General features: G+C 50.2%; 1 protein-coding gene across 2 annotated transcripts; it reads right to left on the bottom strand.

Moving 5' to 3' along the window:
- Positions 1-791: 791 nt before the first annotated feature.
- On the bottom strand, positions 792-17,024 carry SERPING1 (serpin family G member 1). Of its 2 annotated transcripts, none has more exons than XM_062196121.1 (8): positions 16,949-17,024; positions 16,400-16,474; positions 13,328-13,790; positions 11,750-11,884; positions 9,444-9,647; positions 9,121-9,257; positions 4,879-5,098; positions 792-1,297 (listed from the first exon to the last, which is right to left on the bottom strand). In XM_062196121.1, the coding sequence occupies exons 2-8, from the start codon at positions 16,448-16,450 to the stop codon at positions 1,044-1,046; spliced, it is 1,464 nt and encodes a 487-aa protein (XP_062052105.1). In that variant the 5' UTR covers positions 16,451-16,474; positions 16,949-17,024; the 3' UTR covers positions 792-1,043. The 2 variants fall into 2 exon arrangements, with proteins under 2 accessions (XP_062052105.1, XP_062052106.1); XM_062196122.1 differs by having other exon boundaries at positions 16,928-16,979.
- Positions 17,025-17,357: the final 333 nt, after the last annotated feature.

A 17,357-nucleotide genomic window follows, 5' to 3' on the forward strand; every position in this document is an offset into this window, starting at 1 on the left:
GGCTCCTCCACTTCTGATTCAACTCCCTTCTAATGCACCTGGGAAAGAAACTGCGGATGGTTCAAGTACTTGGGCCCCTGCACCCATGTGGGAGACGTAGACAAAGCTCCTGGATTTAGCCTGGTCCAGCCCTGACTGTTATGGCCATTTGTAGAGTGAACTAACGGATGGAAGATCTCTTTCTCTCCCTGATTTTCAAATAAAACAAACAAACAAACAAACAAACCAGTTATCTCCCAATCAACCTACCCACTGGGACAGATGCATGAATCAGCCCAGGAAGACCAGCCTAACCCAAGTCTGATCAGCAAGACCACAACCCTGAGACTTGGGTGAAATAATTAAGAGATGTTGGGGCTGGCACTGTAGTGTAGTAGGCTAAGTCTCCACCTGCGGCACCGGCATTCCATACGGGTGTCAGTTCGTGTTCCAGCCGCTCCTCTTCCAATCCAGCGGAAGACAGCTCAAGTGCCTGGGCCCTCACACTCAAATGGGAGACCCAGAAGAAGCTCCTGGCTCCTGGCTTCAGATCGGCTCAGCTCTGGCCATTGCAGCCATTTGGGGAGTGAGCCAGCGGATGGAAGATCTCTCTCTTTGCCCCTCCCTCGCTCTGACTGTAACTCTATCTCTCAAATAAATAAATAAATAAAATCTTAACAATAATGCAGTTTTAAGCCACTAAGTTTGGAGTGACTTATTACACAGCGATGGTTGGCTGATACTGATGCCATGGCAGCTCTTGTCCTCTGGAATCGAAGCAGCCCATATCCAAAGGCAAAGGAGAAAGGAAGTCGTGGTCAGCTGAGTTTTATTTGTAGAGTGTGGTCAACCTGAACCAGAGAAAGCTGCAGAAAGTGCTTTGGTGAGCATGACAGGGCCTCAAGGAAGGGCTGATGGGAGCAGCTCCCTTTGCCAGCCCTGGAGGGAGCCCTCTGTGTGTGCAGTGGCTGGCGAGCTTGGTCCAGGCGGGCAGCAGCAGGGCTGCACCTGGGAGCACTGAGGCTTGGGCGCAGGGCTTGCCCTGCCCTGGCCCCTTGCAGGTCTCAGTCCCTGGGATCGTACACTCGCCCCATGAAGACAGGGACCTTGTGCTGTTGGTCCCAGAGCAGGAAGAGGAAAGGCTGCTGCACCTCGAAGACGAGCAAGCTGCGGGCCACAGAGACGGCCGTGGCGGCGGCCGCCTCCACCCCAGTCTCCGTCAGCTCCAGCACAGTCTGGTGCTGCATGGTGGACACCAGAAGATCCGGGTCGTCCGTCATCTTACACAGGTCGAGGTCGTAAGTAAAGTCAAAGAACTCTAGGGAAAAGTGGAGAACAAAGTCAGAGACCAGCGCAGAACTCTCAGCTGACCGAGACCTTTGCCCTGACCGATCTGCGTTAGTCCTAGGTCCCAGCACTCTGTTTTGCCCTCTCTCTTGCTTGTCAGATCATGGATTGTGCCTTCTGCCCCCATTCAGGGCATTCTCTACCGGTGGGACCCGACCACTGCTCTGTCTTTCAAGAGGGGAGAGGCCTTGCCTCCCACCCCAAACAAGCTCTGGAAAGTGATGTCTTTGCTACCTTGTCTCCAGCGACCTTGGAAGACAGGTAATATATCAGAGACAGGTCATGTATTATGAGATCATGTGCAACGCTGTATGCTGTGAAGTACTAAGAAACACATATGACATGTTGCAAAATGTTCACGGAAAACGGGTGTTACGAAAAAGACCTATGCATGGATTTAAAGCAATTTGAGGGGGGTAACACTGTGGCACAGTGGGTTAAGCCACCTCCTGCAGTGCCAGCATCCCATATGGGTGCTGGATTGAGTCTTGGCTGCTCTACTTGCTATCCAGCTTCTTGCTAATTCACCTGGGGAAGCAGCAGAAGATGGCCCAAGTGCTTGGGCCCCTGCCATCCATGTGGAGGACCAGGAAGAAGCTCCTGGCTCCTGGCTTCAGCCTGGCCCAGCTCCAGCCATTGAGGCCATTTGAGGAGTGAACCAGATGGAAGACCTTTCTCTCTCCTCTTTCTCTCTGTAACTCTGCCTTTTACATAAATAAAATAAATATTAAAAAAAATTTTTTTTGCAGCACACTAACCTTTAAAATTGTTTTCAATTAATTTTATCCTTTAAAAGTTTTATATATTTTGGGGCTGGCACTGTGGTGCAGCAGGTAAAACTGCCACCTGCAGTGCCGGCATCCCATTTGGGCACTGGTTTGAGTCCCGGCTGCTCCATCCAGCTCTCTGCTAAGGCCTGGGAAAGCAGTAGAAGATGGTCCAAGTGCTTGGGCCCCTGCACCCATGTGGGAGACCCAGAAGAAGCTCCTGGCTGCTGGCTTTGGATTGGTGCAGCTTCGGCCATTGTGGACAATTGGGGAGTGAACCAGCAGATGGAAGACACCCATCTCTCTCTCTCTCTCTCTCTCTCTGCCTCTCCTCTCTCTGTGTAACTCTGAATTTCAAATAAATAAATAAATCTTTTTTTTTAAAAAGTTTTATATATTTGAAAGGGAAAGCAATAGAAAGAGAGAGAGAGAGAGAGAGGTCTCTTCCATCCACTGGTTCATTTTCTCAATGTCTATGACAGCCAGGGCTGGGCCCAGGCTGAAGCTAAAAACTAGGAACTCATCTGGGTCTCCAATGTGGGTGGCAGGGACTCAAGTACTTGAGCCAGCACCTGCTGCCTCCCTGGGTGTGCATTAGCAGGAAGCTGGATCAGAAGCATATGCAGGACTTGAACCCAGGCACATTGATATGGAATGTGGGCATCCAAAGTAGTAGCTGTGCTACAACACCCACCCCTAAACTAATTTTAAAAAGATTTATTTATTTGAAAAGCAGAGTTCCAGAGGGAGAGAGAAGAAGAGAGAGAGAGAGAGAGAGAGAGAGAGAGATCTTCCATCCATTGGTTAACTCCCCAAATGACTCCAACAACCAGGTCTGGGCCAGGCTGAAGCAAGAAGCCAAGAGCCAGGAGCTTCTTCCTGGTCTCCTATGTAGGTGCAGACCATCTTCCACTACTTTCTCAAGTGCATCAGCAGGTAGCTGGGTTGGAAGTGGAGCAGCCAGGACTTGAACTGGTGCCCATATGGGATGCTGGTGGCATCTTTACCCACTACACCACAGCTCTGGCCCCCTTCAACTTATTTTTAATTCCATTTTTTTTCACACAATTTGAAAAGTAACCTTGTATATATTGGTCTTTGCCCCAGTTCCTGAAAAACAGCTCCTAAAACCCTTGTAACTTTCTTAGCAGTAGGGGTGCTAAGAGCGTTCTTTGTTCTAATGTTTGGTCATCAACCCTGGCTCCTAACACAGAGCTCCGAAACCCCACGGCATTTCCTTGGTTATAGCAGCGCCTTCTGTTCCAAAGGCGTAACTTTTGGTAGACTCTTGGTGGGAGCTGCTCACTACCAAGACCAAGCTTTGATTAGAAGGCTGGAACTTCCAGCTCTGGGAGAGGAGGAGCCGGAGACTGAGTTAATAATCATGCATACAGGATGAAGCCTCCATAACAACCTCAAAAGCACAGGGCAGGCGTTTAGCCCAGGAGTTGGGATGCTGGCTAAGATGCCCGTATCTTGTATCAGGAATGCCTGGGTTCAACGCCTGGCTCTGGCTGCAGCTCTGGCTCTGGCTCCTGGCTCCAGCCAGCTTCCTGTTAATGCAGGTCTTGAAAGGCAAGTAGTTGGGTTAATGCCACCCTCATGGGAGACCTGGGTTGGGTTCCAGGATCTTGACTTTGGCCCAGCCCAGCCCCAAACATTGCAGACACTTGGAAAGTGGACCAGGAGACGGGAACTCTAACTATCTGCCTGGTTCTCTGCCTCTCAAATAAAATATATCAATATTTAAGCATAAGTTCAAAAGTGTGCGGTTCTAAGAACTTCCAGGTTGGAGGAAACATCCACACGCCAGGACGTGGTGCCCCGACAGCACAGAACAGGAGCTCCTGTGCTCAGGACCCCTCCAGACTCCATGCACCTTGTCTTCTGGCTGTCCCACCTGTGGCCCTCACCATATCCTTTATTATACGGTAAGCCAGTGACTTCAAGGGTTTCCCTGCATTTTGTCAGCCATTCTAGCAAAGAACGAACCCTAGGAGGGGCCGTGAGAACCTCTGATTTATAGAAGCCCAGGTGACAACCGTCTTGTGACTGGTGTCTGAAGTGGGGGCAGTCTTGTGGGGCTGAGCCCGAGGTGGCATCTGATGCTATCTCTAGGCAGACAGCGTCAGACATGAATCAAACTGCAGGTCATCCCGTTTGTGTCCGCAGACAATCGGAAGACTGCTTGGTCTGGGGACGGCATCACCCTCGCTGCAGTTGGTGACCCGAAGTGCTGTACTCTGAGAGCACAGAGAAAAGTGTTTTTGCTATGCAGGTGCAATACACACGGAAATGAGATCATGTGTTAGGTGGTCAAGGGCTGGAACAGGAAACCAGCCGATAGGTCTGGACAGGAAGCCAAAGGTTAGGACAGGCAGTTTCTGTGTAAGGGGAGAGCCCTTATAGCCAGATCACTTCTTGTGTATTCCATGGGGTGGCTGCCTGCTATGAATGTCTCTGGGAAGGAGCATAGGCAGCCCACCTTGGTCACTTGTTCCACTGTCTATGTGACAATGAACCATACTAGAACAGATGAGAACGGGCGACCTGGCCTGGTGTGCTGATTTGCCTTTAACTAGCTCAAGGGTTAAGTCACACAAGTTTGGGTAAGTTGCACACGGCTGCCACTTCCTTGATGATGCAATGGGATAACAGCCCCTGCCCCTTTACTCACAGGCTTGAGGGACAACCTGAGACCTCGGCTGCAAACGTTTGCATTTTAGAGACCCATCCCTTCCTTTCCTCAGATGGCCTGGGTGTGACCTGAACTTGCAGGGCTCACCTAGTTTCTCCATGATTGACAGCATGTCCTGGCTGCTCTTCACTTTGATCCGGGGCATCATCAGGAAAGTCGGCTGGAACTTGGACAACTCTAGCTTCTTCATGATGGCCTTGATGATAGAAGGCCTGAGAGCCTTCTCTACATCCTCCAGGGGGTGCTTCAGGCTCTGGGGCATCAGGATCACAAAGCTCAGGTTGTGAGAGAGCTGCAGCTGTCCCACCTGGAAAAAGAGAGGGGCACCTGTCACTCTGGCTACCCCAGCTCTCTCTTTTTTTTCTTTAAGATTTATTTGAAAGACACAGAGAGAGAGAGAGAGAGAAAGTTCTTCCATCTACTGGTTCACTCCCCAAATGGCCTCAACAGCCAGAGCTAAGCTGATCTGAAGCCAGGAGCCAAGAACTTCTTCTTCCGGGTCTCCCACGTGGGTGCAGGAGCCCAAGGATTTCAGCCATCCTCTGCTGCCTTCCCAGGCGCATTAGCAGGGAGCTAGATTGGAAGTGGAGTAGCCGGGACTTGAATCGGCGTGCATGTGGGATGCTGGTGCTGCAGGCTGGGGTTTTAACCCGCTGCGCCACAGTGCCAGTCCCTGGCTCGCATTCTTGATGTCCCAAGACAGGCCTGATGCCTGCAGCAGCCAGAACTAGGCGTCCCAGCTTTGCCAGCTGGTCTAACTGAGCAGTGCTAGTCTATCTCTACTGGTGGAAGGAGAGCAGTGGGCACCACATTTCCACCCACTGGCAATGTAACATTTGCAGGTGATTTGAGCTCTGAGCTCTGTTCCTGTTCTCTCTTATGAGTGGTGCATAAAGTCTATAACATCTAATTTTCAGTCCATAAGTGGCTTTTGGGTGCTGGGACGATATGGCCAAGCGGAACAATAATTCTGCTTGGTCAGGGATTTGACATGTTTGAAAAGAACAGTGAGGGGGCTGGCGTTGTGGTGCAGCAGGTTAAGACACTACTTATGATGCTGGCATCCCATAGCTGAGTGCTGGTTCAAGACCACCTCTGATCCAGCTTCCTGCTGATGAACCTGGGAAAGTAGCAGAAGATAGTCCAAGTGCATGGGCCCCTGCACCCATGTGGGAGACCAGCACGGAGTTCTTAGCTCCTGGTTTTGGCCTGGCTCTGACCTGGCTGTTGTGGCCATTTGGGGAGTGAACTAGCAAATGGAAGATCCCTTTCTCTGTGGCACTCTGCCTTCCAAATAAATAAAACTTAAAAAAAAAAAAAAGAATATCAAGTCTATTAATGTATAAAGGGAGCTGAAATGTTTATGGGACTATTAATTAACTATGTTTGTAAATAGAACAAAGGAGTTTAATCTGTTCAATAAGGCTTAATTAGTGGACAAATGAAATGTTTTTTTTTTCCTAAAAAATTACTCTATTATAAATAATGTAGCAAATTCAGCTGAAAATTAAAAGGCACAAGTAAAACTTTGATTTTTCAATGAATGATGTTTATAAACATCTGGTTAAAACTCAAGGAACTAAAAACTGGTTTTTGTGCTCAAAACTACTCCTCCTTTGGCACTGAGAAAACTTCGTATGGACACCTCCCCCACAGTCCTCTCTCAGTGTCCGTGGGGGACTGGTTCCGCGGCCTCTCAGGTACTCAAATCCAGAGATGTTCAAGCCCCTCATATAAAACAGCGTGGTATTTGTATGTAAGCTACGTACCTCCTCCTATATACTTAAAATCATCTCTAGATTGTTTGTAATACCTAATGTAAATTCTGTGTGAACAGTTGTATACTGTATTGTTGAGGGACTAATGACAAGGGAAAGAAAGCTTATCCAGATGCAATTTATTTTTCCCCAGAATGTTTTTTTCATTTATTAAACTTTTATTTAATGAATATAAATTTCCAAAGTGTCCCCAGAATGTTTTGACCCTCAGTTGGTAGTAGCTATGGATGTGGAACTCATGGACACAGGGGTGGGGTGGGGACCCAGCGCACTCTGAGCCACAGTGATGCCAGGGGCATGCCAACACACACTCACTCTTGTGTGTCTTAGACCGCTGTTCTGGTTCTGTTAAATAGGTCATTCGTGCTCAAACACACTGGACAGGGATGGATGGCTGGGTGAGTAAGTGCGTGAATGGGTAAAGAAATGGATGGGGAACCATCAAAAGTAACTTCTATGAAGTCTCCCTGGCCTCTGGCTCCAACTGAGTAGCTCCCTTCAGCACCTTCTATTTTGTTTTCTAAATTTTAAAAATTTATTTGAGGTCGGCGCCGTGGCTCAATAGGCTAATCCTCTGCCTGCGGCGCCGGCACACCGGGTTCTAGTCCTGGTTTGGGCGCCGGATTCTGTCCCGGTTGCCCCTCTTCCAAGCCAGCTCTCTGGAGAAGGCAGTGGAGGTCTTCTCTCCAGGAAGGCAGTGGAGGATGGCCCAAGTTCTTGGGCCCTGCACCCACATGGGAGACCAGGAGGAAGCACCTGGCTGCTGGCTTAGGATCAGCGTGCTGCGCTGGCCGCAGCGCGCTGGCCGCAGCGGCCATTGGAGGGTGAACCAACGGCAAAGGAAGACCTTTCTCTCTCTCTCTCTCTCTCTCTCTCTCACTGTACACTCTGCCTGTCAAAAACAAATTATAAAAATTTATTTGAGAGGTAGAGAGACAGAGAGAGAGAGAGAGAGAGAGGAGAGAGAGAGAGAGAAAAGAAAGAGTTATCTCTTGTCCACTGGTTCACTCCCCAAATGCTGCAACAGACAGGAGGGTAGAAGCAGAGCTGAGAACCAGGAATTCAATCCAGGTCTCCCATGAAGGTGGCAGGGAGTCAGCTACTTAGGCTCTCACCTGGGGTACACACTAGCAGAAACTGGCACTGGGAGCAGAGTCAGGACTTGAACCCAGACACTTTGGGTTCATTCTCCCAGGATGTGGGTGTCTCAGTGTCTTAACTGTGGGCCATCAATGCCTGCCCCAGCAACCTCTACTTTATTTATTCATTTATTCAGCAAATATTGAGTGAGCCCCTGTTATATGTGGCATTGCTCTAGGCACTGTAGATACAGAAAAGAAAGAAGTGAGGCTCCTGTACCCAAGTAAAGAGGTCACATCTCAGGGAGATGGACAACATTATAATCAAATAAGCGAACAATTCAGACAGGGATGAGTACTGTGAATATAACAAAACAGGTGACATTACAGGGTGAAGAGGAGGCTGCTGCAAAGGGGAGAAAGCCCCTCCATCACGGTGACCTTTTTAAAAAAGTATTTATTTGTTTGTTTGAAAGGCAGAGCATCAGAGAGAAGGAGAATGAGGGAGGGAGAGAGAGAGAGAGAGAGAGAGAGAGAGAGATCTCCCATATGCTGGTTCACTGCCCCAAATAGCTAATGCCAGAAGCCAGAAGCTAGGAACTTCATCTGGGTCTCTCACATGGGTGACAGGGACCTAGGCACTTGGGCCATTCTCTGCTGCTCTCCCAGGCACATTAGCAGGGAGCTGGATTGGAAGTGGAGCAGCCAGGACTCAAACTGGCACTCTGATATGCGATGCTGGCTTTGCAAATTGCAGTTCAACCTGCTGCACCATAGTGCTGCTTCCGCAAGGTGACCCTGGAGCTGACACTGACATGACCAGAAGAAACAAGCTATGTGAAGATCGCAGTGAAGGTAGATCCACACAGAGGGAAAAGACAAGGAAAACTCCCAAGGTGGAAACAAAGCCTGGTGTGTTCCAGAACAGATCTACTTCTCAGACCAGTGTTTCCCATCATCTACCTCATAAGTCTGTGTCCTGCTGTCTGAGCAGGTGGTCATAGTGCAAGAGGTACTTTACGAAGCAGAATCCTCTGGGTTCCTTATTCTGTCTTCCTTCCCTCTCTACCCATTGAAATTCCACTGCTCCATTCCCGCTACGGAACTTAAACCATTTAACACAGGTGCACATCCACACACACATCCAGATGTACTTGTACACATGAATACTGGGGTCTCCTGGAAGATTGACTGGAGAGAAACAGATGCATAGAACAGAAACATAACTCACTTTGTGCCATTCAATCCAGTAGAGATGAATGAAGAAACGTTAGCATCCAGCCAAGAATATACAATGCTTGCCTTGGCCAAGGTCAGAGGGGAGAAAAGGAGAGGATATAGGGTGGAATTACTGTTGGAAGGAGCCGAAACAATGAACGTTAAAGGATATAAACCAAAACGAGGGGGCCATGGCAGAAAACCGGACACTCAGGTGGGTGTGAGACAGGAATGGAGAAAGGTTAAGAACTTACCCTGGCTTTCAGAAGTGAGTCAGTGAAATGGGCCACAGGATACTTCTTGCTACTCATCATGGGCACTTTTATCACAGAGTTTTTGAGGTGGAAGGGCTCCATCTTTTCTTTATTATCAAAGGGTTTCTTCCACTTGGCTGGAAGGAAGAGAGAGTACTGTAATGCAGGCAGGGAAAGGACGAAGAAGAGCGGACTGTCCTGTTAGCAAAGAGAGGGATGGGTGCTTTGGGATTTGGTTGTGGAACTTGGGGTTGGGAAAACCTTGAAGCCAGAGGGGGAGAAGGACCCCGAAGAGGAAGATCATCTGGCCGAGGGCCTCTTACCACTCAGGTACACAGCATTGAGAAGAACGAGGCTGGCGTCAGCGGGCAGGCTGTCCAGCAGCCGGCTGATCTTGTGGTTGGTGTTCTCAGCCACCCAGGAATTGATGAGCTTCAAGTTGACATTGCTGTCATTACTCAGGACTTGGGGGCTGCTGCCATACAGGCTCTGAGAGGCATTCACATAGGTGTCCTTTATGGCTAGGTCTGGGGGTGGGGGGTCAAGAGAGGGAGGCATGAGTTCCCCAAAGCACCACCTCCGCTTCTCAGAGCGAGCGTGCAGAGTGAACATTCCTCCAGGGCTCCTTCTGCTCATTCCAGGGATTCCAGAATGTTGGAGCAGGTGTCCAGCCCACTCTTCTTACCCAAGGATACTTCATAACGCTCATGGGAAAATGGAATGGAAAGGTAAGTTCAGGACTGGCATTGTGGCACAGCAGGTTAAGCTGCTGCCTGCAACACTGGCATCCCAGTGGTTTGAGCCCTGGCTGCTCTGCTTCTGACCCAGCTCCTTGCTAATGGACTGGGAAAGCAGCGGAACATGACCCAAGTGCTTAGCACCTTGCACCCATGTGGGAGACTCAGAGTTCCAGGCTCCTGGCTTCGGCCTGGTCCAGTCCTGGCTGTTGCAGGCATTTGGAGAATGAAAGCAGATGGAAAGCAGATATCTCTCTCTCTCTCTCTCTCTCTCTCTCTGTAACTCTGCCTTCCAAATAAATAAAGCTTTTTTAAAAATGTTGAATGCTGAATTTCCAACAACCTAGCAAGACACAGGACAAAACTGATTTATCTATTTTTATTTTTATTTTTTTAATTTTTGACTGGCAGAGTGGACAGTGAGAGAGACAGAGAGAAAGGTCTTCCTTTTGCCGTTGGTTCACCCTCCAATGGCCGCTGTGGCCGGTGCGCTGCGGCTGGCGCATTGTGCTGATCCAAAGCAGGAGTCAGGTGCTTCTCCTGGTCTCCCATGGGGTGCAGGGCCCAAGCACTTGGGCCATCCTCCACTGCCTTCCCGGGCCACAGCAGAGAGATGGACTGGAAGAGGGGCAACCGGGACAGATTTTGGCGCCCCAATCGGGACTAGAACCCGTTGTGCTGGCACTGCAAGGCGGAGGATTAGCCTAGTGAGCCACAGCACAGGCCACAAAACTGATTTATAACAAATAATTAAATGCAATATTTCTTGACATTATTAAGCCATATTTTGAAAGAGGATGCTTTGCTAGGTGAGTTTTCTCTTTGTTTGCTTTGCTTTTCTGTATTTTCTCAGTTTTCTAGAATGAATGAGTATGGCTTTCATAAAAAAAAAAGGTTTTGCTTTTTTCAAAAAGTACGGGGGGATTGGGCCAGATCTAACTATTTAAAACAGCCGAATTACATGTTCAAAGTCTGTCTGAAGCCCCCCGTGTAACAGGGCTCCAGTTTGTCTCCTTCACACAGAAAGTGGTGACCCCCCCCAGACCCCACCCGTAGCTCCTGAAGAACCCTAGTGCTCTGGAGAGCAAAGTTCGAGAACCGCTGCATTAGATCATTTTGGAAGTTTATGACTATTAGTATCCATTATAATTACTCTTTACTGCTAGGATTACCTACTTAATAACAAAACTCGTGTAAATGACAACAAATTCACATAACATAAAAGAGAGTCCAAGACTCCCTGAGCCTAAAAAGTTGCTTACCTATTTTATGTCCTTAGTTGTCTAGCCCACCCGGTTGGCCTTACCTATTAAATACATGAGGACGTTCTTATTCTAAAAGGAATTAGAGCACTGTTTAGGATGCCCTCATCCTGTTAGAGTGCCTGGGTTTCGGGCTCTGCTCCCAATTCCAGCTTCCTGCTGATGCACACCCCAGGAGGCAGCAGGTGATGGCTCAAGTGCTGGGGTCCTTGCTACCCTCGTGGGATACTCAGATTGCGTTCTGGTTCCCGGCTTTGGCCTGATCCATCCCTGGCTGTTAAAGATATTCAAGGAATGAACCAGCAGATGGAAGATGTGTCTCTCCATCTTTATTCGTCTCTCTGCCTTTCAAATTAATTAATTAATTCAGTATCATTTTAAGATTTTGCATTTCAATAAAAAATAAAAGGAGTTGAGGAATGCACATGACTTTCCCAAGGTCTCACCATGAGGACACTCCAGCTCCTGTTGCTACCTGAAACCCTTGCCAGAGCCTTCTTACCTGTGCGCATCCCATGCCCCATATCCCAGCCCCTTCACCCCCTCTGTCTTCTTTTCCCAGGGCTGGCTCCCCTTCAGAATCTTCTCCAGCCCTTCCTGCGCACTCACCGTCCCTCCCTGGGCACTCACCTGGACTGTGGAAGATCTGAGAGACGGAGGTGAAGCCTTTGGACGTGATGGCCTTCAGGGCCTCGTATACACAGGGAGTGTCCTCGGGGTAGGAGAGGACTTCCTCCAGGTTTTTTCTGGTGCTGTCCCCAGCCCCTAAGACAGAGGGCAGAGATGAGTGGCACTCACAGGAGTGGGAGACCCACCATTTGGAACCAGGGTAGAGGAACCAGGCTGGAATTCAGGAGGGGTCCCTGCATGGAAGGGGTCTCAGACTCTCAGTGCTGGAAGTGCTATCTTGGAAGACAATACATGTGTCAGAAAGATAGGGACAAAGAATTACAAATAATCCCAGAGTCGGGCCTTTGGGGGTTTTGATTATTCTCCTTCCCTGCTTCCCTACTGATTTACATCCTATTCATCCTCCAAAGCCAGGTCTAACCACTGCCTGTCCCATGTGAACTACTATTGAGTTGGTCTGGGTTTACAGAGTTTCATTCTATATATAGACAGGGACACTAGACTACTATTTAGAGCAAGAAATCATATAAGAGGAGAAATGTTTAATGCCTTTTTAGTTACGCATTCACTGTTAAATACTTACTGTAGATGTCTTGTGTGCAATCACAGCTAAAACTGATGGAGCACCTACTTGCTTCCAAGTATCCTACGTACTTCTCCCATCATCTCTCATTGTCCTTGTAAGGACAACCTCCTTTTCCATTTTACAGATGAGGAATCTAAGGCTCAAGAGATCAAGTGAATTTATGCAATGTAAAGGCTCAGCGCTAACAAGGGAAGGATGGAGGCAGGATTTGAACTGTATTTCTTGGGCAATAAAGAAAATGACTGAAACCAGTGGACTGGAATGTGCCTCCCAGCGGATGCTTGGTAATGCCTGGAGATCACATGGTTGTCCTGACTGGGGAGTAGGGTACTGTGGGTGCCATGGGCATCCGGTGAGATGTTAGCGTTCTGGGACTCCAGAGAAATAGTCTCCTATGCCCACTACATTGTTCCTAGCAGCATTCCTGGGATCCTTCCCACTGCCTTTAGCAGTGTGTGCCGTTGCAAAGATAGTTATCCCATGCCACTTGACAGTAATCCCCGGGAAGGTGGAGCGATTAACACTTTTTTGACTCCCCAGAGAGTCAGGCACTAGGCTACCAGCTTCTTCATCTTTTGAGGCAGATAGTACCAGCTCTGTACCAGCCCAAGGCCAGACAACTAGAAAGTAATATCACCATGATTCTACATAGGTCTAACAATTCATACATAGGTCTAACTCCAATGATTCCATCTCTCATGTTGCCTTACGTTGAAGCATGGTTGGTGGCTAGGACCTTATTTTATATACTCTTGTATAGTTCACAGGACTCAATAAGCAACAGTGCCTACTGAACCATTGTAAAATGAAGAAATGTTCAAGAATGAAAAATATATCACCAGTCTCCTCCCCCTGCTCCCTGTCTCTGTCACTGTGTAGCTCGTTTTGATAGCTTCCTCCTGGAGACATAGCTTTGTAAACAGTTTCTGGGGTGGTGACACTCATGGGAGGGTCCAATATCCAACCTGGAAAGAAATCAACCAGGCTCTTACCAAGCAGGACTTGAGTTAGGAGGCTGGCAATGCTGAATGGGGAGAAGGCCAGGTTGGTTTCAGGCTTCTTTGTGGCTGAGAAGGCTTTGTAAAGCCTCAGGGAGAAATCAACCAAAGCATTTCCCAACCCTTCTGCTATGTCAAGACAGTCCGAGTCAGAGCAGAAAATGTCGGGCTCCGGGCAGTAGGGCTCAGCAGTGGGCTCGGTCAGAAAGTCCGTGGGGAACTCGGTGGTTGGTTGGGTGTATTGGCCGAAGGGCTGAGTGCTCGGTTCGTTCGTAGTATCTTCCGCTCTTTCGGTGGCTGAGTTGGTCACTGGCCAAGTAGAAGACTCCATGATGTGCTGAGTGGATGTGCTTGTGGGGCTGTCTTCCTCCCAGATGTTCACGGTGCTTTTCTTTTGCAAGCTCTCTGGATCCCTGGGGCTGGGGCTGCTAGCACCGGGATTTGAGAAGGTTCTAGCCTGTGGTTCAAGAAACAGTTTTATTTTCTCATGGAGGCATAGTCCTCTCCAATACTCAAAGCAGGACGAGATGGTAGGGATATGTAAAATGTTATATAGGAGACAGCAATTTCCAGGATAGCCTGGAGAGTGGGGGGCCTGTTCTGGAACAACCACTACAATTTTATCAGAGAGGGGACAATGTAATGGTGTATGTGTGTGTGTCGAGGGGTAGGAATATACACAGGATTTTTTTTTTAAAGATTTATTTTTATTTATTTGAAAGGCAGAGTTATAGGGAGGAGGGAGATCTTCCATCCACTGGTTCACTGCCCAGATGTCCACAAAGGCCAGGGCTATGCCAGGCTGGAGCCAGAAGCCTGGAGCTTCTTCTAGATCTTCCACATGGGTGCAGGGGTCCAAACACTTGGATCATCTTCCACTGCTTTCCCAGGTGCATTAGCAGGGAGCGGGATTGGAAACAGAACAGCTGGGTCTCGAACTGGTGCCCACAGCGGATGGTGGCACTGCAGGCGGTGGCTTAACCTACTATGCCACAATGCTGGCCCCAAGGATAGCCTTTGCAGATGATGAGCGGTAGTCAACAACTCTGTTATCAGGATTGACATTGTGGTATAGTAAGTTAAGCCGCCTCCTACAATGTCAGCATCCCATATGAGTGCTAGTTTGAGTCCTGGTTGCTTCACTTGTAGTCTAGCTCCCTGCTGATGCACCTGGGAAAGCAGCGGAACATGATCCCAGTAACCAGGCTCCTGCCACCCACATGGGAGACCCAGACAGAGTTCTGGGTTGCTGGCTTTGGCCAGGACCAAACCAGCAGATGGAATATCTCTCCCTCTCTGTGTATAACTCTGACTTTCAAATATATATACAAATCGGTTTTTTTCTTTTAAAGATTTATTTGAGAGGCAGAGTTATGGAGAGGCAGAGGCAGAGACAGAGATCTTCCACCTGCTGGTTCACTCTCCAAATGGCTGCAATGCCCGGAGCTGAGCTCGAGCCAAAGCCAGGAGCCAGGAGCTTCCTCTGGGTCCCCTACATGGGCGCAGGGGCCCAAACATTTGAGCCATCTTCCACTGCTTTCCCAGGCCATTAGCAGCTAGATTGGAAGAGGAGCAGCCAGGACTCGAATCGGCGCCCATATGGGATGCCGGCACCACAGGCAGTGGCCTTATCCACTATGCCACAGTGCTGGCCCCCAAATAGTTTTTAAAGTAAGGACTCTGGGGACTGGCACTGTGCTGTGGCAGGTTAAGTCACCACTTGTTATGCCAACATCCCATATGGGCACCGGTTCATGTCCTGGCTGCGAAGGCTATCCTTGGGGCCAGCATTGTGGCATAGCAGGTTAAGCCATCACCTGTAGTGTCATCATCCACTGTGGGCACCAGTTCGAGACCCAGCTGTTCTGCTTCCAATCCAGCTCCCTGCTAATGGTGTGAGAAAAGCAGCTAAAGATGCCCCAAGTTTTTGGGCCTCCCTGGTGGGAAACCCGGATGAAGCTCCTGGCTGCATCCTGACCCAGTGCGGGCTATTGTGGCCACCTGTGAAGTGAATCAGCAGATGGACAATCTCTCTTGCTCTCTCTCCCTGTGTTTCCCCCTCTCTCTGTAACTCTTTCAAAATAAATACATACATCTTTAAAAACATTTATGGGTAGGTTGCAACCCCATTGGTGGATATTAGGAAGGACCAGCATTTCCAAAGGAAGAGAGGAAGAAAGGGAGGGAGGGAAGGTTGTGTGGGGGATGGGAATAGTATAAACCCAAGTAGCAATGTCTGGACGCAGTTTTGGTTGTCACCAGGAGGCAGGGGGACAGATGCTGCTGCCTCTCGGCCACAGATACAGCAGAACATCCCACAATGCAGAGGACTGCTGTCATCAGTGAGTTATTCAGCCCCCAGTGTCAACGCTGCCCGGCTGAATATCCTCACTCACAGATAGAGACACTAATGCAGGGACGTCATAAGCAAGTAGGCCACAGCCTCACCAGAGTGGAAAGTCAAACCAAGGCTCTGACTCCAGATCGCTTGTTCATGTTCCATTTACCTGCTGAATCTCACAGGCACCAGGGATGCCGGTTCCACACCACACACACACGCAGCAGACACGGGCATGCCATTCCCCTGTGTTCCCACACTTCCTGGGCTTATCTCTTACCCTGGCTCCCAGACCACTGGGACATTGCTGCTGACCCCTGCCCAGGCTCAGCTATGCTCACAACCAGTTCCGCCTGGCCGGCCCCCGCCTGGGGGAGTCTGTGTCACAGCAGCTGAACCCTACTCAGCACAGCTTAGTTTCCTACCACAAACCCGAGCTCAAAAAGCTGCCCGTTTCCTTGTCCTCAGGGGTCCTCCTGCCAGGCTGGCTGGTGGACAGGGTGGGGTCTCTTCTCCATTTTTCTAAACCAGGAGGCTGGGAGAAGTGACTTGCCCAAGGCCACACTGCCGAGATTAAAACCCGGCTATGTAGGAACTCCGAGCTTTTTCCACGCTGACAAAGCCGGGCAGGGATGCCGCTTGCCGCTCCCGAGGAGCCACCCCCCTCCTGGGGTCTGAAGGGTTAATTCTCAGCGCCCCGCCCCCTCCCCCGCCGAGGGGCCACTTACCCCAGCCAGCAGCAGCAGCAGGAGGGTCAGCGGGGTCAGCCTGGAGGCCATCTGGGCTGCGACGTCAGCCGCGACCTGCGGAGCCACCAGCGTCAAACCAGCCTCAGCCGGAGCCTGGGGGGCCTCCACCCCACCCCGGGGCCCGCCCCCAGTGCGCTCCAGGCCCCGGCCCCTCTCTACCAATTCCCGCCTCCTCCCTCCAGGGGCCACCTTCTCCCTGGCTCCTCCCTCTGTTTTGTTTTCCCCAAACCGCTTTCCCTTCCCGGCACCGGCTGGCCCTTCCTCTCCCCCGCCCCAGGCCCGGGTCTCCGTCCATCTGTTCAGTCTGGGGGGTCCGGCTTCCGCCAAACAAAGAGGCCTGAGGCGGAGGGGAGGGGAGGCCAGAGGGGCCTGGGCACCAGAGCCCTGAGGGAAGAGCAGGCGCTGAGGAGGGGCGAGGAGGAGGCAGAAGTCTCCCGGGAAGCCTGGGGGAGGGAAGGAAGGAGGTGAGGGGAGTCCCTGCCCAGATCGCTTCCTTCTGCACCCGACCTTCACCCCACAGCACCAAACCTGCTCCGAACTCCTGGTCACTGGGCAGTTTCCTGCAGACTGAGTGGAGAGCCCTACAGGGTCAGAGAGGGTGGGGTGTGGGGGGCCAGTCTTAGCCATTGGCTGGCCCAGGACTCTGCCCAGTTACAAATTAAGGATGATTGATCGCTGGTGTGAGTTCCCGTAAGTCAGGATGGTTCTCACCACTTGGTCCGCTTAGTGGGCCGGGCTGGGCATTGTAGCCCAAAGCTGGTGGGGAGCAGGCTGGGGGAAGCGTAGATGCAGCTCTCAGCTCTAGGACACGGAACTTCCTTCTCCATCATCACCATCATGAGAAAAACAGCGGGACGTAGAGTGTGCTCCCAAGTTTATAAGGAAAGAGCTTTTCTGGGATCTCTCAGCTGATCCGAGCTCAGAACAGTGAAGTGTC

Source organism: Lepus europaeus, chromosome 7 (assembly GCF_033115175.1).
Source record: "Lepus europaeus isolate LE1 chromosome 7, mLepTim1.pri, whole genome shotgun sequence".
NCBI lineage: Eukaryota > Metazoa > Chordata > Mammalia > Lagomorpha > Leporidae > Lepus > Lepus europaeus.